This window comes from Aquarana catesbeiana, linkage group LG07 (genome assembly GCF_042186555.1).
Source record: "Aquarana catesbeiana isolate 2022-GZ linkage group LG07, ASM4218655v1, whole genome shotgun sequence".
Taxonomy (NCBI): Eukaryota; Metazoa; Chordata; class Amphibia; order Anura; family Ranidae; genus Aquarana; species Aquarana catesbeiana.
The window spans coordinates 189246889-189272121 of NC_133330.1; the positions used below are offsets into that span (position 1 = coordinate 189246889).

The window sequence follows — 25233 nt, forward strand, 5'->3', positions numbered from 1 at the left end:
GTACACGAGATGGTCGGAGACTGCAGACATAGTACAGGAGATGGTCAGAGACTGCAGACATACTACAGGAGACGGTCAGAGACTGGAGATATAATACAGGAGATGGTCAGAGACGGCAGACATAGTACAGAAGATGGTCAGAGACGGCAGACATAGTACAGAAGATGGTCAGAGACTGGAGATATAATACAGGAGATGGTCAGAGACTGAGACATAGTACAGGAGATGGTCAGAGACTGAGACATACTACAGGAGATGGTCAGAGACTGCAGACATACTACAGGAGATGGTCAGAGACTGCAGACATACTACAGGAGATGGTCAGAGACTGCAGACATACTACAGGAGATGGTCAGAGACTGCAGACATTATACAAGAGATGATCATAGACTGCAGACATGTTACAAGAGATGGTCCGAGACTGCAGACATGTTACAAGAGATGGTCCGAGACTGCAGACATGTTACAAGAGATGGTCAGAGACTGCAGACATGTTACAAGAGATGGTCAGAGACTGCAGACATACTACAGGAGATGGTCAGAGACTGCAGACATAATACAGGAGATGGTCAGAGACTTCAGACATGATACAAGAGATGGTCAGAGACTGCAGACATTCTACAGGAGATGGCCAGAGACTGAAAACATTATACAAGAGATGGTCAGAGACTGCAGACATGTTACAAGAGATGATCAGAGATTGCAGACATGTTACAAGAGATGATCAGAGACTGCAGACATGTTACAAGAGATAGTCAGAGACTGCAGACATACTACAGGAGATGGTCAGAGACTGCAGACATAACACAGGAGATGGTCAGAGACTGCAGATATGTTACAAGAGATGATCAGAGACTGCAGACATGTTACAAGAGATGGTCCAAGACTGCAGACATGTTACAAGAGATGGTCCGAGACTGCAGACATGTTACAAGAGATGGTCAGAGACTGCAGTCATATTACAGGAGATGGTCAGAGACTGCAGACATGTTACAAGAGATGGTCAGAGAATGCGGACATATTACAGGAGATGGTCAGAGACTGGAGATATAATACAGGAGATGTCAGAGACTGCAGACATATTACAGGAGACGGTCAGAGACTGCAGACATACTACAGGAGACTGTCAGAGATTGCAGACATACTACAGGAGACGGTCAGAGACTGCAGACATACTATAGGAGACGGTCAGAGACTGCAGACATACTACAGGAGACGGTCAGAGACTGCAGACATACTACAGGAGACGGTCAGAGACTGCAGACATTCTACAGAAGATGGTCAGAGACTGCTGACATACTACAGGAGATAGTCAGAGACTGCAGATATGATACAAGAGATGGTCAGAGACTACAGACATGAAACAAGAGGTGGTCAGAGACTGCAGACATGTTACAAGAGATGGTCAGAGACTGCAGACATACTACAGGAGATGGTCAGAGACTGCAGACATAATACAGGAGATGGTCAGAGACTTCAGACATGATACAAGAGATGGTCAGAGACTGCAGATATGTTACAAGAGATGATCAGAGACTGCAGACATAATAAAGGAGATGGTCAGAGACTTCAGACATGTTACAAGAGATGGTCAGAGACTGCAGTTCCTATGGACGTTAGTAAATAATGGCCAATCGGCCCTCTCACCTGATCCAGTGATACAGCAACAACGGTTCCTCTGATCAGGAGTCTGCTCACTCTGAATTGCCCGTGGTGACTCCGCTGGGTAGAGCCCAGATCTGTATTCTGGCAATGACTCCATTCCTTTCTCCACCAGGGATGGCGCCAGTCTGTGTGGCTTTCCCTCATGTGGCGCAGGTCAGCGGGGTTCTCTCTCTGGTGGTGTTCCCTCAGCACTGTCCTCTCCCTCTGGAGTCCTGGGTGCACTTCACTGAAAGCTTTCCCGGGCTCCTTGCTCTCTCTTTCCCATTCAGCTGAGCATGCTGTGTGGGCTGCAGTTTCTGTGCTACAGTGGGGCTGCCAGTCCTTGGGGCTACATGTCCCATAATCCTCTTCTTTGCTCCTTTTTTTTTCTTCCCTGGCCGATATGAAGGCGGGGGAAGAAACCTAGTGCGCCACTCACTAGTACAGCAGCGCGCATGAGGGAGAGGGGAGACAAGAGCCCGCGGCTGCAGTGGCATCACTAGGGTTGGTGTCACCCGGTGCGGTAAAACATGGTGTCACCCCCCCTCCACCAACTATAGTCGCCCCTCAGTACAGACCCCCCTCCACTAAGTATAGACCCCCCTCCATCAGTGCAGACCCCCCACTAAATATAAACACCTCCCTCAGTATAGACCCCCCCAGGACAAAACACCCCCCTTTATCAGAATAGACCCCCCTCAGGACAAACCACCCCCCTCCATTAGTACAGACCCCCCCCTGGACAAGCCACCCCCTCCATTAGTACAGAACCCCCCAGAACAAACCACCCCCTCCATTAGTACAGACCCCCCTCAGGACAAACCACCCCCTCCATTAGTACAGACCCCCCTCAGGATAAACCACCCCCCTCCATTAGTACAGACCCCCCTCAGGACAAACCACCCCCTCCATTAGTACAGACCCCCCAGAACAAACCACCCCCCCTCCATTAGTACAGACCCCCCAGGACAAACCACCCCCCTCCATTAGCACAGACCCCCAGGACAAACCACCCCTCTCCATTAGTACAGACCCCGCGACAAACCACCTGCCCCCTTCCATTAGTACAGACCCCCCCCAGACAAACCACCCCCCTACATTAGTACAGACCCCCCAGGACAAATAACCCCTCCTGCATTAGTATAGACCCCTCCAGGACAAACCACCTCCTCTACATTAGTACAGACCCCCCAGGACAAATCACCCCCCTACATTAGTTTAGACCCCCCCAGGACAAACCACCCCCTACATTAGTACAGACCCCCCAGGGCAAATCACCCCCGCCCCTACATTAGTTTAGACCCCCCCAGACAAATCACCCCCCCTACATTAGTATAGACCCCCCAGGACAAATCACCTCCTCTACATTAGTACAGACCCCCCAGGACAAATCACCCCCCCTACATTAGTACAGAACCCCCCCAGGACAAACCACCCCCTTACATTAGTACAGACCCCCCAGGACAAATCATCCCCCCTACATTAGTACAGACCCCCCCCAGACAAATCACCCCCCTACATTAGTATAGACACCCCAGGACAAACCCCCCCCCACATTAGTACAGACCCCCAGGACAAATCACTCCCCCATCATTAGTATAGACCCCCCAGGACAAACCACCTCCTCTACATTAGTACAGACCCCCCCGGATGAATCACCCCCCCACATTAGTATAGACCCCCCAGGACAAACCACCCCCTCCATTAGTACAGACCCCCCTCAGGACAAACCACCCCCTCCATTAGTACAGACCCCCCAGAACAAACCACCCCCCCTCCATTAGTACAGACCCCCCAGGACAAACCACCCCCCTCCATTAGTACAGACCCCCAGGACAAACCACCCCTCTCCATTAGTACAGACCCCGCGACAAACCACCTGCCCCCTTCCATTAGTACAGACCCCCCCAGACAAACCACCCCCCCTACATTAGTACAGACCCCCCAGGACAAATAACCCCTCCTACATTAGTATAGACCCCTCCAGGACAAACCACCTCCTCTACATTAGTACAGACCCCCCAGGACAAATCACCCCCCTACATTAGTTTAGACCCCCCCAGGACAAACCACCCCCTACATTAGTGCAGACCCCCCAGGGCAAATCACCCCCGCCCCTACATTAGTTTAGACCCCCCCAGACAAATCACCCCCCCTACATTAGTATAGACCCCCCAGGACAAATCACCTCCTCTACATTAGTACAGACCCCCCAGGACAAACCACCCCCCCTACATTAGTACAGACCCCCAGGACAAATCATCCCCCCTACATTAGTACAGACCCCCCCGGACAAATCACCCCCCTACATTAGTATAGACACCCCAGGACAAACCACCCCCCCACATTAGTACAGACCCCCAGGACAAATCACTCCCCCATCATTAGTATAGACCCCCCAGGACAAACCACCTCCTCTACATTAGTACAGACCCCCCCAGGACAAATCACCCCCCTACATTGGTATAGTCCCCCCAGGACGAATCACCCCCCCTACATTAGTACAGACCCCCCCACGACAAATCGCCCTACCCTACATTAGTACAGACTCCCCAGGACAAATCACCCCCCCTACATTAATATAGACCCCCAGGACAAACCCCCCCACATTAGTACAGACCCCCCAGGACAAATCACCCCCCCCTACATTAGTACAGACCCCCCCTCCATTAGGCTAATTAAAAACAGAACAGGAGAACAGAGCTCAGACTTGGGCAGCAGGCAGGACTCGGAGTTACACACAGGTGAAGTGGAACACGTCGGGCTCTGGCTCGGAACGCCTCCCCCCCGTGACATCACTGCGCAGCCGCGGCTGGTCTCTCTCTGAACACAGAGACAGCCGCTCCGGTCTCTGGCTGTCTCGCTCTCCTCCTCTGACAGGAGGAGAGAGGGGGGATGGTGGGCGCAGTGGCGATGACCGGCGGAGAGAGCCGCCTACGGACAAGGAGAGGAGGAGGGAGGGGAGCACTCTGGTGCTTCAGCGGACAGCGCCCCCACCACCCCGTGCACCCCAGCCAGGATCTGCCCTGGTTACACAGTAAGGCCCCATGCACACAGACTGTACAACATCCCAGAGCCACAGGATGCTGCATGTTTCCCTGGATGCACTCTGCTAACTGATCAAAAAAAACAAAAAATGATCCATACAGTATATGGCCAGCCTTATTTATTGTGCACATGATAGAATAATTTAAATAAATCTTCATGCATTTTATTATGTGAATATTCTCAAATACTTAAAGTGCTGGTAAAGGCTGAAGGTTTTTTACCTTCATACATTCTATGCATGAAGGTAAAAAAACCATTTGTGTGCAGCTCCCCCCTCAGCACCCCTAATACTTACCTAACCTCGATCTCGATCCAGCGATGTGAACAAGACTTAAAGCTCTCCTGGGTCTCTCCCTCCTCATTGGCTGAGATGCAGGAGCCATTAGCTGATGTCAATCACAGCCAGTGAGGTGGGAGCAGGGGGCAGGGCTAAGCTGTGCTCTCTGTGTCTTAACCACTTCAGCCCCAGACCATTTGGCTGCCCAAAGACCAGAGGACTTTTTACAATTTGGCACTGCGCTGATTTAACTGGTAATTGCGCGGTCATGCAATGTTGTACCCAAACGAAATTTGCATCCTTTTTTTTCCACAAATAATGCTTTCTTTTGATGGTAATTGATTGCCTCTGCTATTTTCATTTTTTGTAATATAAACGGAAAAAGACCGAGAATTTTGAAAAAAAATTATATTTTCTACTTTTTGTTATAAGAAAAATCCAATAAACTAAATTTTAGTCATACATTTAGGCCAAAATGTATTCAGCCACATGTCTTTGGTAAAAATGTCAAAAAGCGTATATTTATGCGTTTGCGCAAAAGTTATCATATCTGCCATCTTTGGTACATTTACTGCAATTTACGCAGCTTTTAGTTTGACTGCCTATCTCATTTCTTGAGGTATTAAAATGGCAGGGAAGTACAACCCCCCCCCAAAAAGTAAAAACCCAAAGGAATCTGCTGAGAGGAATGTTGAGCCCATTGAATATAAAATTTTTTTGTCCCAAGTGATTGAATAATGACAACAACAAAAAAAAATTTTTACAAAAAGTTGTCACTAAATGATATATTGCTCACACATGCCATGGTTATATGTGGAATTGCGCCCCAAAATACATTTTGCTGCTTCTCCTGAGTACGGGGATACCACATGTGTGGGACTTTTTGGGAGCCTAGCCACATACGGGGCCCTGAAAACCAAGCACCGACTTCAGGATTTCTAAGGGCGTAAATTTTTGATTTCACTCCTCACTACCTATCACAGTTTTGAAGGCCATAAAGATGGCACAACCCCCTTACGCCCTTAGAAATCCTGAAGGCGGTGCTTGGTTTCGGGGCACAGTACGTGGCTAGGCTCCCAAAAAGGCCCACACATGTGGTATCCCCGTACTCAGGAGAAGCAGCAGAATGTATTTTGGGGTGTAATTCCACATATGCCCATAGCATGTGTGAGCAATATATCATTTAGTGACAACTTTGTGCAAAAAAAAAAAAAAAGTTTGACATTTTCCCGCAACTTGGGGGAAAATATAAAATATTCCATGGACTTAAAATGCCTCCCAGCAAATAGCTTGGGGTGTCTACTTTCTAAAATGGGGTCATTTGGGGGGGGGGGGGTTTGTGCCATCTGGGCATATCCAACTGTGATAGGCGGATAGGAGTGAAATCAAAAATTTATACCCTTAGAAAGCCTGAAGGCGGTGCTTGGTTTTCGGGGTCCCGTACGCGGCTTGACTCCCAAAAAGTCTCACACATGTAGTATCCCCATACTCAGGAGAAGCAACAGAATATATTTTGGGGTGTAATTTCACATATGCCCATGGCATGTTTGAGCAATATATCATTTAGTGACAACTTTGTGCAAAATTAAAAAAAAAAAAGTTTGTAATTTTCCCGCAACTTGTGGCAAAATATAAAATATTCTATGTACTTGGCATGCCTCTGAGCAAATACCTTGGGGTGTCTACTTTCCAAAATGGGGTCATTTGGGGGGGGAGGGGTTTGAACTGTCCTGGCAATTTATGCACAACATTTAGAAGCTTATGTCACACATCACCCACTCTTCTAACCACTTGAAGACAAAGCCCTTTGACACTTTTTGTTTACATGAAAAAATATTTTTTTCTTGCAAGAAAATTACTTTGAACCCCCAAACATTATATATATATTTTTTTAAAGCAAAGGCCCAACACGTTGGGTGTTTCATTTTTTTTTTTTTCACACAGTATTTGCACAGCGATATTTCATTTTTTTGTTTTTTAAATTTAATGCACTAAAACACACTATATTGGCCAAATGTTTGATGAAATAAAAAAGATGATCTTAGGCCGATTACATGGATATCAAACATGACATGCTTTAAAATTGCGCACTAACGTGGAGCGGCGACAAACTACATACATTTTTAAAAGCCTTTAAAAGCTTTTACAGGTTACCACTTTAGATTTACAGAGGAGGTCTACTGCTAAAATTACTTCCCTCGATCTGACCTTTGCAGTGATACCTCACATGCATGGTGCAATTGCTGTTTACATATGACACCAGACTGACGCTTGCGTTCGCCTTTGCGCGAGAGCGGGGGGGGGGGCAGGGGTGCTTTTTTTATTTTTAAACTGTTCCTTTCATTTTCTTAAATCATTTTTATTGTTATCTCAGGGAATATAAATATCCCCTATGATGGCAAAAGGTAGTGACCGTACTCTTTTTTTTTTTTTTTTTTGAAAAAATTGGGGTCTATTAGAACCTAGATCTCTCCTCTGCCCTCAAAGCATATGACCACACCAAGATCGGTGTGATAAAATGCTTTCCCAATTTCCCAATGCTCTGTTTATATCAGGCAAAATCTAAGTCATGAAATGCTCATAGCTTCCGGTGTCTTAGGCCATAGAGATGATTGGAGCCATTCTGGTCTCTGATCAGCTCTATGGTCAGCTGGCGGAACCACCGGCTGCATTCTCAGGTTCCCTGTTGGGACAGGAGAGCCAGAGAAAACCATGGAAGACGGTGGGGGGGACATTCCCTCCCACTGCTTGTAAAAGCATTCCAGAGGCTAATTAGCTGCTAGGATTGCTTTTACATGAAAGCCGACCACTGGTTGAAAAGAATGATACCAAGATGATACTTAAACCCGCAGGCATCATTCTGGTATATGTAAAAAACAAAAGATGCAGCGCTAGCACAATATGTGAAAAAATTTGTGACTGAAGAAAACTAAGGCAGAGTCTCATAAGCATATCAGCGTCTGATCAATAGTGAAAAATTCATATGAGACATAATCTAGTGAACAATAATACAAAGAATATATAAAACTTTACATGTGAAAAATGCAAAGAGGAAAAGACCCATTAAGTATCAGTCAATGAGTAAACAAGAAAAAAACACCCATCTGTGAAGATGCAAAAAACCAGAAAAAAGAAAGGGTAATCTTCTGTGTAGTTTCACACCCTAGGTGAGTAATATAATCCGTTTACCAGATGGCGATGACTGCTGTTACGGAAGTCTCGCCCAGCTCAGGGAAATCGGTCTCCCCAAAACCAAAGGCACAATACAGCAGCTAGCGGTGGATAATTCTCGGGAATATGAAACAAAAAACTTCCATAGTGTAATATATACAAATAAGGTGATTTATTGAAATTGAAAAGAATCACACTTACAATGTTGCAGTCAATTAAGAGCAGTGGAGTATGGCATTTTATTTTTTATTTTATTTTAGGTACTTGTATAGCGCCGTCAATTTACGCAGCGCTTTACATATACATTGTACATTCACATCAGTCCCTACCCTCAAGGAGCTTACCATTTAAGGTCCCTAACTCACAATAATACATACTAGGGAAAATTTAGACAGGATCCAATTAACCTACCAGCATGTCTTTGGAGTGTGGGAGGAAACCGGAGTACCCGGAGGAAACCCACGCAGGCACAGGGAGAACATGCAAACTCGAGGCAGGTAGTGTCATGGTTGGGATTGTGCTGCCCTATGGCATAAGAATGAATAGCGGTGTCTCCATCTGTTGAACTTCACTTCCTACGATCGTTTGTTAGCCCATCTGAAAACGTAATGATGTCACCGTCGCAGGCTCCTCCCTGCGCGTTTCGTCACGATAGGATGTCATCTGGGGATTGGCCAGGTGACAGTGTCATCACGTTTAGGCATTATATACACCGTAGGCACCATCTTGACTACTAGCAGCCAGATCAATATAATGGGAAAAGGACGGTTCACCCATCTTAGTTGCTGGCCATCAAATAGGGCAATAATGAACATAGGCTAATATAGAAAGTGAAGAAAAAGGATGCCATCTTGTGGCGAAAATGGATATGGATAATAATAGGATGGCATAAACAAACCAGAAAAGAAGGACAAACAGACGCCGACACCGCAACTAATCATAGAAAGTGACCATAGAAAATGACATTAGCCATACATAAAGACAATAGTTATGGGCGCTTAACATAGTCTAAAATATATTATACATAAATAATTAATCCACAAATAAAATAAGTCCAGAAATAAAACTATAAAAAATAAGGAATAAAAAAGAAAATAAAAAATATAATAAAAAGTGCAATTATGCATTATTTATAAAACAATTAATGTCCCATTCAACATTTAATCCATGAGGTATATAAGATTTCATGTCAAAGATCCATCTGGTTTCGAGCCTAGAGATGGATCTAACCATATTAGTGCCTCTCCAATGGGGTACGAGCAAGGAAGAGAGTACATTTCAGTTTTTTATTGTGATATTTTGCATAGTGTCTTGACAAGTTATGCTTTGTAAACCCTTGCTTAATATTAGCCACATGTTCTGATAAACGCACATGTAGTTCACGCTTTATGCATCCAATATATTGTTTTGAACATGGACATTGAATAAGATAAACTACATACTGAGTGGAGCATGTGATAAAAGACTTGATGTTGTATATCCTATTTGTGACTGTTGATTGAAAAGTTTCACATTTCCTCCCTCTGTTAATTTGACAAATATTGCACTTACGGCAGGGAAAAAAAATATTCATGTTTTAAAAAAGGAAATGGTTTTGGGAGGGTCGACTATATTTGAAGCAATACTATGTCTCAAAGAGGGAGCACCCCTATATATCACTACCGGTTTGTCTGGGATAACTGCACAGAGTATTTTATCGTTTTTAAGTATGTTCCAATATTTCTGGAAGATTTTTTTTTTTTTTTTTAACAGAAAAATGTTGGTTGGAATAGCCTGTGATCATGGACCATTCAAACTTATTGGCAGGTGCATGGTTACATTCTCCTTCTCTGTGTAGCATAAGGGACCTATCCATATTGGCAACCCTATTGATGGTAGTATCAATGTCATCTTCCAAATAGCCTTTATCCAAAAAACGCTGTTTTAATATTAAAGCTTGTTGATGGTAATCCGAAATGTCAGTACAGTTACACCTAATCCGCTGAAACTGACCTTTAGAGACAGCATCTAGCCATGATGGATGATGGCAGCTGGAGAGTGGAATGTTGGCATTCCGATCCATCTCCTTAAAGTGTGTATTGGTAGTCAGACGACCATTTTTGACCATGATGTTTAGGTCAAGAAAGTGAATCTCAGAATAGCTAGCTTCAAAATGTAGGGATATACCCCTATCATTTTGATTAAGTTGTGAGAAAAAGTTCTCAAGGGAAGGTAAATCTCCGTCCCACAAGAGAAGGACATCATCGATGTAACTTCTCCAGAAACGCAGCTCTTTGGGGGGGATTATTATCAATAACTTCTTTCTCCCATCTGGTCATGAATAAATTAGGCCAGACTGGGCGCAAACGTGGCGCCCATGGCTACGCCCCAAGTTTGCAAGAAGAAATCACTCCCAAACCACAAGTAATTGTGGCTTGTAGCAAAACTGAGAAGTGCTATAATAAAATTGTAGCTGCGATAAAGAAGGGTCTTGATCAAGATAGAAATTTACTGCTTCAAACCCCTGCTTGGAATAAAGGTGTAGAGAGAGGCCACATCGGCCTTAGCCAGTATGTAGCCCTCGTTCCACTCACACACATCAAGCAGGTTGATGACTTGAGCAGTGTCCTTCAAATATGAAGGAGTCGCAGCCACCAGGGGCTGAAGAAAATTGTCCACATATCTGCCAATCCTAGCTGTGATTGAGTCTATGCCACTAATGATAGGGCGACCCAGGGGTTTAGAAAGGTTCTTGTGGATTTTTTGGCAGGTAGTACATAACTGGAACCCTCGGAGCAGAGTGAACCAGGTATGCTTTTTTTTTTATTCAAAATACCTTGCTCAAATCCCCTGTCAACTAAGCCCTGGAGCTCTCTTTTGAACTTGACTGTAGGGTTTGAGGCCAAAGGTAACTACGTATCATGGTCAGATAAAAGTCTATTCATTTCCTCCAGAAAACTAGTTTTGTCCAAAATAATCCCCCCTCCTCTATCTGCAGGACATATGACCATGTAATTCCGTTCGCAGATTTGTTTTAAATGATGTTGAAAGTCACTTTTGATGTTGTTTTTAGGACCTTTAAGCGCTATCAAGTCCTTAATAACCATTTCTTTAAAGACTTGTATTGATGGAGCGACAAAACCTGGGGGGGGTTGAATAGTGAAGCATTCGAAAGGTTAGTATGTCTAACTGGGATATTGGCCACATCTCTAGCAACAACCTGGGGTGCGGGATTAGCAACACCGCGAGTCACAAGGGAAGGCGTATTGACAGGGAGAATCTGACTTTGATTTCCAATAGGATTAAGAATAAAATGCCTTTTAATATTAATTTTTCGTATAAATTTGTGCACATCGAATGTCTCAAATTTTTTCAATCCATGTGGAGGTGTGAATTTTAGGCCTTGACTAAGGACTCTTTGTTCACCCTCAGGTAATTGAACTGTACTTAAATTGAAGACACTGCTAATGTCTAATGCTTTATTTTCTTTGGACCTGATCCTCCACCCCTCTCTGGTGCCTCTTTCTTTGTATCCCCTTTTTGCTCTGTTGTTGCTCGTGGGAAACAAACGAGTCTGGCTACCATCTGTGTAATTTTGAGGTGAATCTTGATAATCATCTCTTGATTGACTAGAAAAATCTACATATTGATTAGGGTGCCTAGTAATGACATGATTATCCTCAAAAAAGGTATCTTGATGGTAAGAAAGGGGAGTGAATCTATTTTGTAAAGGGATCTGTCTCTCACGAGTAGTATAAGCCCGTGGGGCAGGCAAAGGGTTTCTAAATTCCCCCCTATATTCCCAGGGCCTTTGGAAATTATCTCTAGGATCACCTCTGTAATCCCATTGTTTCTGCTGTTGATAATTTCCGTTGAGAGGTATCCTGGGATGATGGTTACCTCGAATGTTACTCTTACGGGGCGGGCCTTTGTGATAGGATCCTTGAGAGGTCCCTTAAGAGGAAGTCCCTTGACGGGTTTGTTTGTCATTATTTCAAAAAGGTTTGGGCCTAACACTAGGTGTACCTCCTTGGCTAGTCCGGGGAGAAAAAACAGTAGGGACAACCCCAATACTCCCACTGGTTTGTGATGAGGGTGGCATAGCCCTATTGGAAAAAAGGGGGTGGGGGAGGCTGTAGTGGAAATGCCTGATGAATAGCCATCCTTTCACCTACAATGGGTTCATCTGAAGCAATTTGCCATTTGAAGACTGCTTTGTTAGAGTGGTCTGCAAAATCGTGATTATATTTTTTTTCTTTTTTTGATTTTCTGGTCATTATCTTCTTTCTCAAGAAATTGTCTCAAATGATAAGATTTTTGTTTATAAACTTCTTGATCCTTATACAATATTAATTTGTCTCAGACCAAAGAAATGTCATCATTTAAAATCTTGAGTTTGTCCCGTTTCTTACCCAGCAAAAAAATCGAGAAATTTGATGCCAGTATCATTGAAATAGACAAACCAGCCCTCACCCATTTGGGGGTTCACCTCCCATCTTAAGCTACGAGGCACCATCAAAACAATATATTGGACGCACGAAGCGTGAACTACATGTGCGTTTATCAGAACATGTGGCTAATATTAAGCAAGGGTTTACAAAGCATAACTTGTCAAGACACTATGCAAAATATCACAATAAGAAACTGAAAGGTACTCTCTTCCTTGCTTTCAATAAAATATATCCCCATTTGGAGAGGCACTAATATGGTTAGATCCATCTCTCATTATTGCCCTATTTGACGGCCAGCAACTAAGATGGGTGAACCGTCCTTTTCCCATTATATTGATCCGGCTGTCACTAGTCAAGATGGTGCCTACGGTGTATATAATGCCTAAACGTGATGACACGGTCACCTGGCCAATCCCCAGACGACGTTCTATAGTGACGAAATGCGTAGGGAGGAGCCTGCGACGGTGAAGTCAGTACGTTTTCGGATGGGCTAACAAACGAACGTAGGAAGTGAAGTTCAACAGATGGAGACACCACTATTCATTCTTATGCCATACTCCACTGCTCTTAATTGACTGCAATATTGTAGGTGCGATTCTTTTCAATTTCAATAAATCACCTTATTTGTACATATTACACTATGGAAGTTTTTTGTTTTATATTCCCGAGAATTATCCACTGCTAGCTGCTGTTCCTGCATTGTGCCTTTGGTTTTGGGGAGACCAATTTCTCTGAGCTGGGCGAGACTGCCGTAACAGCAGTCATCGCTATCTGGTAAGCGGATGATATTACTCACCTAGGGTGTGAAACTATATGGAAGATTCTTTTTTCTGTTTTTTTTGCATCTTCACGGATGAGTGTTTTTTCTTGTTTACGCATGGACTGATACTTGATGGGACGTTTCCTTTTTGCATTTTTCACATGTAAATTTTTATATATGTCTTTGTATTATTGTTCACTAGATTATGTCTCTCATGAATTTTTCACCATTGATTACATGCTGATATGCTTATGAGACTCTGCCTTAGTTTTCTTCAGTCACAAATTTTTTCACATATTATTTCTAGCACTACATCTTTTGTGTTTTTGCATGTACTTTTGGAGTTTGATACTAGACTTTCATGTGCTGGCAGCTTTTATCAATTTTATTTGACACTTATTCACTATTTGTTTTTATTTTGTTATTTCTTATTTCTAGCGCAGCTTCAGCCTTTGGGCTTTTGTTTTTTCTGTATCATTCTGGTATAACCACTCAAAGTCCAGCAACATACCAGTACGTTGCTGGTCCTTGTTGGGCATATATTGTAATCTTTTTTTTTTTCATGCAGCCTGTGGGCTGAACAAAAAAAGATTGATCGGTGGGTATGCCCACCATCAGAATACCTCCCTTCATCCTCCCACTTCTAATGATGGGCATACATGCACCATTTTTTTTTTAACTGTGGTGGTGAAATCACCTCCTACAGCGCTGGGGTCACGGCTTTATGTATCGTGGGAGCAAATGCTGTTGCTGTCAAGATAAATAAATCTGCGCTGAAGCTGAATGATGTACCTGTAAAACAAAAAACTGGTTAACAATAAAACATTGCAGAATAGAATACAGTAAAAAAGAGCAGAACCATAGAGAGAGAACAATAAAACAACAACTATTCTTGTTTTTTTTTATTTCTATATTTGTTTTAGTGGGGTTTTTTTTGTTTTTTACTTTTTTTTACACTTTTATTTGTAACTGTTCGGTTCCAGGTTCGGGTATCTCAAAATGCAATGGCATCTTGGGAGGCCCTGTGAAAGTGTGTCCTAGTCTGTGCAGTGCTGTACCCTACGCTAATACTCCACTAGTGTATGGTAGAGTTCAAAACATTCACCAATGCAAAGACCAGGATTTTTAGGACAGGAGAGACAATAATAGCGGGTGTCACGCCTATATCCACGTTTTCTACAGACACAGTGAGGTGGAGCACCGTCTGGAAACAGAAGGGCTCTGACGATCTCTTACTGGAATTTAAGGAAGGATCCAGTCCCTCCTGAAGCCCTGTATAGCACATGAGCATTCAGCAAAGCTAATTGAAATAAGTATACAGACACATTTTTGTACCAGCGTCTGGCCTTACGGGCAATTAGGTATGGCGCCAACAACTGGTCTTTGAGGTCCACCCCTCCCATATTAAGGTTATATTCATGGACACAGAGGGGTTTCTCCACAACACAGGTCGCTGTAGGAATTTGGACCGTCGTGTCTGCATGAAGGGAGGAAAGAACGAAAACATTCTTATTATCCCTGCACTTCACAGCAAGCAAATTATTACACTTGAAGCAGGCTCTCTCCCCCAGCCTAAGACGAGAATCTACAAGCCTCTGGGTTAAGGGATACATACAAATGGTACCCCTTTCCGAATAAGGGTGACACCAAGTTGCACAAAATCTTGCCAACGCTCCCTATGTAATCTGGGCAGTTCTCCGGCTCTACGTGGCTATCTCTTCCCTCGTAAACTATAAAACTACAAGTATAGCCTGTGGCCCTGTCACAGAGTTTATACATCTTGACCCCATATCTGGCACGATACTGTTTGAAAGACAAGCGGCCAGAAAATTTAATCGGGGACTCATCAACGCAGACAACTTAATGGGGAGTAAACAAGTCTGCAAAACATTGGTTGAAGTGGTTTACGAGAGGCCGAATGTTGTAGAGCCGATCGTATCCAGGGACTCCAAGAGGACGACAGAGTTCATTGTTGTTGAAAGGCAGGAACCACAAGATCTGCTCGTATCATGCCCTGGTCATGGAGGCAGAGAACACGGACATATGGTAAATTGGGTCAGTGGACCAATATGGCCACAACTTACTAATTTTAACTATGCCCATGTCAAGGGATAGGTCCAGAAAGATCTTAAATTCAGAAACCGTAATTGGTTTCCAATCTCTGGCAAGGGAGGGCTGGGGATTAGCGGCGATGTATTGACCAGCATACAAATTGCTTTGGTCCACAATAGATCTATAGAGATCTTCGGTGAAAAACAGCAAATAAAAATCAAGTGACGTAAAATCAACTGTTTCCACCTGAATGCTGGGTTGGCCAGTGAATGGGGGAAGTACGGGTGCTGCAGAAGTGGTGGGCTCCCAATCAGGATTGGCGAATTCTGCAGGAAGGACACTATGGGCTCGATGGGCCTGTCTTTGTCTTCTTGGTGGCAGTGGGACACTACTTGTGCTTGCCACCTCGCCAGCTTGAACTGCACTTATGGGCCGCGTTACCACATGATACTGCAGTGCTGGATGTACGACCAGGGTGTACTAGGCTGCTGGTGCTTGCCAGTTCACCAGAAGGATGAGCCGCACTAGTACTTCTCTGCTCCATACGAGAGCCCTGCGGTTCTTGCACCTCAACAACAGCAAAAAAAGATTGTGATCTGGTACGCCTGACCGTGGCAGGGACCACAACTCCGTCGTCAGAGCTATCTGTCATGGAGCCACTGTCTACAGGATCGTATTCTGAGCCTGAATCTGACAGATGAGTGACTTCCTCTTCACTATCTGTCATGCTCAGAAACCTGTAGGCCTCTTCACTAGTGTACCTTTGATTTGTCATTTTGGGCTCTAAATTCACTGGTACACTAGTGAGACTCGCAGGAAAAAAAGCTCCTAGGCTGTCTGCAACTGTATCAAACGCTACCAAAAAAAACTGTTAGCGATTGCAGGGATCAGGCCTGACTCTGTGAATGCTGCAGTTATACATTTAGTGTTTTGTAAGTGACAGTGATCGATCGATACTGCATTTAGGTGGGCTGGGTGGAGGGGCAAAACGCAGGTGCTAGCAGGTATCTGGGCTGCTCCCGCTAACACTGCATTTTTGGGAACCCTAAACTGCTGGAGATCTGATCAGATAGTGATTCGTTCAGATACTATACCACTAAGGGAGGTGTATTCTGCGTGCGTAGGTGTTAGCGGTACTGGCACTAATCTGATGCTGCCTGGGGCGAAGCAGACCCTTTCTGACACTAAAACCTAACTGATATCACCCGCCGGGCAATCAGGGGGTTAAACCTTTATTAGGTAATAAGCGGCGGGTATAAAAAAACAAACTAACTAACCAGCATCACCCGTAACACTTATACGGTGATCACTGGTGAAAGGGTTAACTAGGAGGCAATCAGGGGGTTTAAACCTTTATTAGGTAGTATATGGGGGTACCTGACGCTATAAAAAGCTGACGGTGAACCTAAATAACAGGCTAGCTAGCGTCACCCGTGACACTTATACGGCGATCAGAAAAATGATCGTTTAGTGACACTGGTGACAGGGGCTGAAAGGGTTAACTGTGGGCAATCAAGGGGTTAAACCTTTATTGGGGGGGGTTAGGGGGGTACCCTAGACCTAAAGGGGCCTAACAGCCCTAATACTTATAACAGTCACAAATGACACCAATGCAGTGATCAGTAAAAAAATGAAAACTGCTAATGGTGTCACTGTGACAGGGGTTGACGGGGTGATCGGGGGGTGATTTGTGTGCCTACGTGTATTGGTGTTAGTGTGCTGTTGGTGCAAACTCACAGTGATGTCTTCTCTCCTCGGGCTCCAGACGAAAAGACCGCACGAGGAGAGAGGACATCACTTCCTCTGCTTCTGTTTACATTTCAGAAGCAGAGGAAGCTTCTCATTCGTCAGGAGCGATCGCGAGGGGGTGGCCATGAATCGGTGGCCTCCCCTTCAGCACGGGTCATTCCTGGAACAAAGCCGACTGCCGCAGGCACGGGGGGGGGGCCAGGGACGTACAGGTACGCCCATATGCCTGCCCGTGCCATTCTGTCGACATACATCATCGTGCGGTGGTCGGCAAGTGGTAAAGGATGCAGAAACTCGGCTCAGGAGTGAGAACACGTGAGTCCCCCACTGCAAGCGTCTTGATATGGGGTCACTCGGCAAGATAAAGAGCCGGCGGGGGGTCCCAATAAAAGGAGAATTGGGGCTTCTCTGTGCAAAATCACTGCACAAAGCAGGTAAGTATATTGTTGGTTTTTTTTAAATACAAATTTTCCTTTACAATACTTTAAAATAAACTGAGTCAGAGGCCTGTATTCTGTGTCTGTAGTTGGTCTTCGTATCACATCAGCAAGATTGTCATATTTATTACTTTTTTCTAATAATGCAGGGTTTCTCAACCAAGGTTCCATGGAACCCTAGGGTTCCTCCAGAGATTGTTAAGGGTTCCTTATGCAATGAGCAAATTATTCCTCTCAGATAAGTTCCCACTGATGCCATTGATCATTTTAGCTATCTATAAGGGGGAAATTCTTCCCAATAACCACAACAGTATTAAGCATTCTTCTCACTGTCCATCACATCAATGTATCATGAGTTGTAGATATATTAATTTTAGCAGGGGTTTCCTGAGACCGCAAAGTTATTTACAGGGACCCTCTGTTGAAAAGTAAATAATATATAATAGTAATGTTTGTGTTTAAAATGTAATATTTTCAAAGTTGATAGCTTGCAAATATCTGTTTGGTATAGTAGCCTTATTTACAGCGTTATAATTCATGGTGTATATTCATCCTGTACAGTACAGCCTTGGTTTGTGAGCATAATTCCTTCCAGAAGCATGCTTGTAATCCAAAGCACTCTTTATATCAAATCAAATTTCCCCATAGAAAATTATGAAAACTCAGATGATTCCTTCAACAACTATTTATTCATATAAAAATGATTACGACAAAAAAAAGTATAAGGTGTACTATAAACATAAAACTAATAAAACTGCACTTCAAAATACAGTACTGTACAGTAGTAGGAATACTGTACTGTACCTCTGTGTTGCAAACGTTTTAAGGTAAAAAAAAGATTGTGCACAGTGACAATGTTATGGAGTCTGGTGCTCACCTATTTAGAGCCGCTGTGTATACTGTACACTGTGTACACAGCTCTGTATGTGGCCAGAGGTTGGTGCTCATCTATTTAAAGCAGCTCTGTATACAGTGCTGTATATTCAGTAAAGCTGCTGGTGAACAGTACAACCCTGTATGTGGCCACAGGGTCAGCTCACAGTGCTTCCAAGAGAACTCGGAAACTGTTGACATCACTTCTGGGTATGCCCGCTGGGAGTGTCTGAGTGTCTCCAGGAAGTGCTGGGAGCCACCATCGCCCGCAAATCTCTGGCCACATACAAAGCTGTACTGTATGCTGTACACCACCTTCACTGTACATATACACAGAGGCTTTACATGGATGAGCAACAGGCTCCTTCACATTGTGAGTGTAATTCTTTTTATTTCTACAAAAAAAAAACAAAAAAAAAATCTCGTATATCAAGACAGCGCTCGCAGATCAAGGCAAATTTTTTAAAAAAAGTTGCTTGTCTTTCAAAATGCTCATAAACCACGTTACTCGTAAACCAAGGTTTCACTGTATTGGGATTTTCTCAAACCTCCTCAAGTGTAGGCTAATCTCTGTTTTTTTTTTTTTTTTTATAGAAGAATCTGCTGTGTGAAGATGATATGATGTCACTTACATAGATGTTTCCATTTGCATATTGAAACATTTTGGAGTTTTTCAACTGAAAGAAGGACTTTCACTTGATATGTTCATGATGGATGAAGAAATGACTGCATAAATTAGTTATAGCATTAAACAGATATGTTCATGTATTTGGGCTTCAGTGAAAACAAATGAATAAAGCATTGTGCAGTGACCTATATTTACAGTCTTGCAAAAATTGTCAATTTAACACAAGCCATGAAACTCTGGTATTGGTTTTATACAGTCTTGCACATGACATTTTAAGCAATGAAATGTCCACTCCTTGCACATTTATTAAAGATATTGCTTACTATTCATTTTTATTGGGCTAGTCATTTTTATTGATAAGGTTATACTCCAGGCCACTAAAGCAAATGTCTACAGAAATGATATCTGTATTAAGGCTGCTATCAGATTCTTTGCAAAACAGTCAAACTTACTATACAGTACATAGCTTTTTGGCAGTCTTGGTGCTCTAACACAAAAAACAAACCTTTATTTCCGTAGAAGGATTCTAGTTTGATTGTGTGAGATTTAATTTAATATATTTTCAAACCATGCATTTTGGTTTAAATAATGTTTTTCTGAACTGTCTGCACCAGATTCCTATAAATATGTTAGTCACTTTATCTCTCACACTTGTACACACCCTATGGATCAGAATTTTTTTTACATTTACTGCTATGGGTCTGTTTATTTGGCAATGACTTTTGCTTAAAAAACAAAGTAATACATACAGTATTCAAATGTAAAAGGCAAACACGATTATCTTTTGGTGATATTGTCTTGCAAGCCATAAAAAAAAAAATAAAAAAAAAATTAAAAAAGCCCTTTATTCTACTTAATTAAAAAAAAAAAAAAAAGGTGTTGAACTATACATTTGATTCTGTCATTTGTCCTGGAAACAATTGCAAACATTTATAAATGAAGTAATACCTTTATTTAATTTTGCATTTGTTTTTAATTCAACACTTTACTTCACACCTTCAGACTAACATGCACCTATCAAGTTATTTTCCTTTTTTTAAATTGGTACCACATTTTCTCTATGCCAATCATTTGGTACCATTCCAGTTTCTTTAAAAAAGCCATCTGGACCTGGTGATGTGTTTACATAAAGTTTCTCTAGTCTCTTTTGGACCTAATGTTTTCAATCAACCACAGAGGTACCTTTGGTGAAACATTGTTAATACTGGCTTTAAGTCTATCAAAACCCGTCTTTTTAATCTATAAAAAACATCTGCCTTATCCCTGTCATTTGTGACCAGCTTTCACGTGTTTTTTTTATTATGGATCATATCTGTTCTTTGATAACCCTTTACTATTATTATACTTGAAATTTCTTGGATTTGCTTTACATACTGTATGTCAGCGAAATTTGGTTGTACGCAAAGCACACAGCCAAATCTCCTGTTTCTAATTATAATAACAATTTTGTCTAATGATATAAATACATCTCACCTTTTGATCGTATCCATCCTCTGGTGTGTGCCCCATCCAGCCAACTAGACAAAAAATCACATCCTCATGCTTCCAGTTCCAAGATCACACTGCCAGCCAGCCTCAGCTGTCTGCGTGAGTCACTTTATTAGCATATTAATAGGAGGTCCCAAAGCTCAAGGGTTCGGCCTCCAACAGCCAATAACACCTCTTACAAAGCTTGTGACCTCACAGGATATCAATGATCATATAAGGATTTAACAACACAGGATAATGCAACAACCAATGAACAATGGGTACAGGAGTCTTATGGGTGTGTCTGAGCAGAGACAGGGTGCATGTATGCTTGAAAGCCACATGGCTGTCAAACATTAACCCTGTCTCCAACCAGAACCCAAAAGACTCCCGTATTTCCGTTGATAGAAATCCCTATTATACATTGTTCCAGAGAACAATGTATACCTGGATTATTCTACTGTCTTTGTGGACGAGAGATTATCGGCAGGCGTACACTCATTGGGCCACAAATGTGTTGATCAGGCACACAGGGGCAACATGAGAGCACACTCGTTAAACCGATAATGTCTTTGCAGAGCGAACACACCCCCACCAGACGATCGTTCTGTGCATCGCACAGGGGCCCCTAGCTGGCGGACATGTCCCCACTCCACAAACATTTCTCTACATCCCCAAAGAGCTTTTCACTACCAAACGGATCTCAACCAGCGTTGGTCTGCCCCAGTCAGCTCTTTAGAGCGGGCTGCGATTGAACAGACACTGGGAGACTTATGACAATACGTTAATATAAAATTTTCCACAACAGTCCCTCCTCTTGTCATATGATCCCATGTGTCCCTCGATGAATCCTGATCTTCTTCTTAGTCCATAAAAAGTAAAACACGGCTTGGCATGTAGACACTGTTGGAGATGACGTGGTGAGCTGTAGTAGTTGCCGGTCGGTCTGGGATCCTCTGTGTCTTGTACGTGGGTCGGGCTTCGGGGCATCTCATCAGGGAAGATGTGGTCATCTGCTCAGGCTCTGGTCACGTGTCCAATCAGGCAACAGGAGCACCTCATCATGGCATATAGAAGGAATAAAATACAAAAACAACATGAGTATATATACCCCTACTTCCTTCACTAGGATCCGCTGCAAGATAAAAAAAATCCCCAACGATTCCCAAACCCTTAAAAAGGATTCCAACCTTCACTATCTATAGCTCTGGCTTTGCCTTGCAGGGATCTAAACCTTATCCATATGGGCCTGAACTTTGTCACTACTATCCCCGATCCAGATATAACAATCTTTACTTATGAATTCCCAGAAACCCCCTTGGACTGTGGGAACTTCCTTGTAGCTTCAACAGTTACATGAAAACATCTCATCCTCTATGGATGAGAAATTGTTCAAGCGTTTCATAAGCTCAAGCCCCCACTGTGTACAAGCAATTCCCTTCCAGCTGTCCCTGCCATTCTTACCTTCTCTCACGCCATCAGATCTTTGCGATCAGCTGCGACATAAGATGCTGGGACGAGTTTCACCAGCACACATGAACCTCTTGCCTTACGGGAAACTACCTTATAAGCTGTAGATCCGCATTCATACCAAACTACAGTTGAAGCACACTTGTGGGCTACCTCGTTATCCCGATACCAAAGCTGGCAAAAACCAGAGCTATTGTTAAAATTATAATTAATTTTACCCTCTAGAAATGTTTTGTTAAGTTTCTTTGACAGGTGTCTGTTTAAATTTGGGCAGCACAGTGGTGTAGTGGGTAGCACTCTCGTCTAGCAGTAAGAAGGGTCGCTGGTTCGAATCCCAACCACGACACTACCTGCCTGGAGTTTGCATGTTCTCCCTGTGCCTGCGTGGGTTTCCTCCGGGTACTCCGGTTTCCTCCCACACTCCAAAGACATGCTGGTAGGTTAATTGGATCCTGTCTAAATTGTCCCTAGTATATGTATGAATGTGAGTTAGGGACCTTAGATTGTAAGCTCCTTGAGGGTAGGGACTGATGTGAATGTACAATGTATATGTAAAGCGCTGCGTAAATTGACGGCGCTATATAAGTACCTGAAATAAATAAATTTTACTAGTCTGTCAAAACTGCTCACACCAATATGAACGTCACATATAGCATGTACCGCCGTCATCGCTGGGACACTAAATACCCGACCATGTGTCCTGTTCTCTTTCTTAGCTAGTTGGGATGCTTTTCATCGTTACCCTTGCCAAAATTTATTAAACAAAAAAATATAAATTAACAAAGATACTTCTCTACTCTTTGTGGTTGATCAGCTTCTTGCAGTGGCTGGCGTGGTCCCATCCCTCAAGCTTCTTTATAATGACCCAGTCACCTGGTTGGAAAGAATGTAAACTGGTTATTGTGTCAGGGTCCAGGATGGACTCAAACCCTGTGGTGGACCTTTTGAAGTTCATGTTACAGTGATTGCACCCACTCCATCAGCTGAGAATGTAGGTGACAGCTAATGAGGAAAGTACAATTCTGTTTTTGGTTCACCTTCAAACAAACCTCATATGACAATAACCTAGACATCGGGACAGTGGTCACTGCATAACCTGTGCGTGGCTTACCATCTGGGGTGTAATACCTGGAACCAGTGACAAAAAGGTTCTTAGCATCTGGGATGGGAGCCTCTTTCACCGGACTGCTGCTTGCTGATTCAAATTCCATCAAAGAAAGACAGTCTTGGCACAAACTTGGTTAGAATTAGAGCGGTTAGTATTGTTGGTTTGAAAATGTGTCATTCTCACCACTCTCATCCCTCCTTTTCTTCCCTCCTCAATACAAACTGGAGGAAGACATGCAGGGTTTAGAATGGTGCAGAATAAAACAGTGAAATAGCCTATGATACTTTTACCTTCTTATACACCTATACACACACTTCCAGAAACTGGACCTGAAAAGATACTTATAAACAAAAGTTATTACTCTATCCTTCAAAGAATGGTAAACAATACAATATTCATGTACATTGGTAAATTGTCACTGACAAAACCGACAATAACTAAACCCTCTGTACGTTTTGTTTTTTTCTAAAATGCAACAGCCGCGACACGCAAGAGGGCTGTCACGGGAGGTTCAAACATCTTGTTACCACATACAAACAATGAGACAAAGAAAAATATTTAGATACAAATGTGGGGGAGATATTTCATAGTTCCCAAAAACGAAAAATAAAAACGACCAGATGGAATGCTGCCTTCACTCTTTTAGCGATAGAAAAGAATACAATTTGAAAAGCACGAGAGCATTTCGAAATCTTTGCATGGACCAGCCACACAAAGTTCAAAAACAGGCCTGTGTATTTTTAATCACACAAACGTGTACTACGCATCCATCAACTCACTCAATATTACAGATTTCTGAAGCCACACTACTTCCAAGGTATTTTTATTTTGGGGTCTCGTACCTCCAGACATCAAAAGTACCTTCCAAAGGAATACACCTTACTGTACCCTCTGACCATATCTGCCAATCTTTAAGGGGTCTCATGTCCGGAGCCCCAAACCCAGATCTCATGTGAAGTGCAGCTGTCTGACTGGTGTGGAGCCTCATTTTTTTCCTCCAACGCATGGACCAACATTACCCATGACGATTCAAATCGCTTTTGACGGTCCCTGCGTCCAGGGCACCCTTGCACTGGTTTTCGGATCAATACTGCTTAGTGACTATTTGTACAGTACTGGCACCCGGCGTTCTCCGATTTTACACGGCCTCCCAGTGTGCTAGCGTACTAATCCTCACATTTACATGCTCTACAACCGGTTATCGGCAGCCTTATAAATGTGTTGTCAGACAAACTACAAAGCACCATGAAATCCTCCGCTATTCAAAACAATATTATGGCTTCTATCTGTACCTAGATATTACAACAATAACTTGGATGCCTCCTGTTTGCTCTCTACCCAAAACTGTATTACAGTATAAACCTTAATATATTTTAAAAATAAAAATGATTTTGTCCTTCCAAACACAAGTCAAAAGACCCCAAGCCCCTCCCACCAACTTCCTGTTGCACACCTGAGTAGGAAGAGGGAGGGGGAGGGGAAGGCTCGAATAGCTTCATATTTTGTCTATCAAGACATTACAAAAATCTATGGCTAAACATCAACAAATAAAAACTTTTGTCCAGGAGTGGGTGGAATAAGCCCCCATATTGCAAATGGGAGGGAATCCCCCTTGAGTCACATATCCCCTGGGAAGTCAAACCACAAGTTTTGAGACAGAAATACCACACAACAGTGTAACAAAAGCCAAAAACTGAAACTCCTGCAAAAAGACGGCTGAAGGAATTCTTTTCCCTTCCACTGCAGCCACAAACAAAATGGCGCCATTAACACATGAAATTTAGTTGTTGATCCCGCCAAAATCGAGATTTCTTCACTAGAAACATAAACTTCTTTAAAACAACTGGAATAAAAACCTAAATGATTCCACTGGAAATGGAATTCAGTACAAAACCAGAGATATTTAGCTCGAGACTAAAATCAGCAGAAACAAAAAGGCAGTTGCAGCAATCGAAAATCGGTCCACGGCAAAATGGTAAATGAAACCAGGACTACAGAAAAATGGCCGACATTAATATTACCTAGAAACCTGAGACCCCCACAGGGTGTAAACAGCTCCTATTGTGATGTCCCAACAATGCATGGGCACTTGGATATGCGACAGGCATTTCAACTTAAA

At 43.1% G+C, this 25233-nt stretch overlaps 1 protein-coding gene across 4 annotated transcripts in view; it reads left to right on the top strand.

Moving 5' to 3' along the window:
• LOC141103383 (coagulation factor XIII B chain-like) overlaps positions 1-19398 on the top strand; it is a 1101294-nt gene extending 1081896 nt beyond the window's left edge. For all 4 annotated transcript variants that reach the window (XM_073592898.1, XM_073592899.1, XM_073592902.1 and 1 more), the window contains one exon: positions 19036-19398. In XM_073592898.1, the coding sequence (XP_073448999.1) occupies positions 19036-19052 (17 nt within the window). In that variant the 3' untranslated portion in view covers positions 19053-19398. The remainder of the gene's footprint in view (positions 1-19035) is intronic.
• Positions 19399-25233: the final 5835 nt, after the last annotated feature.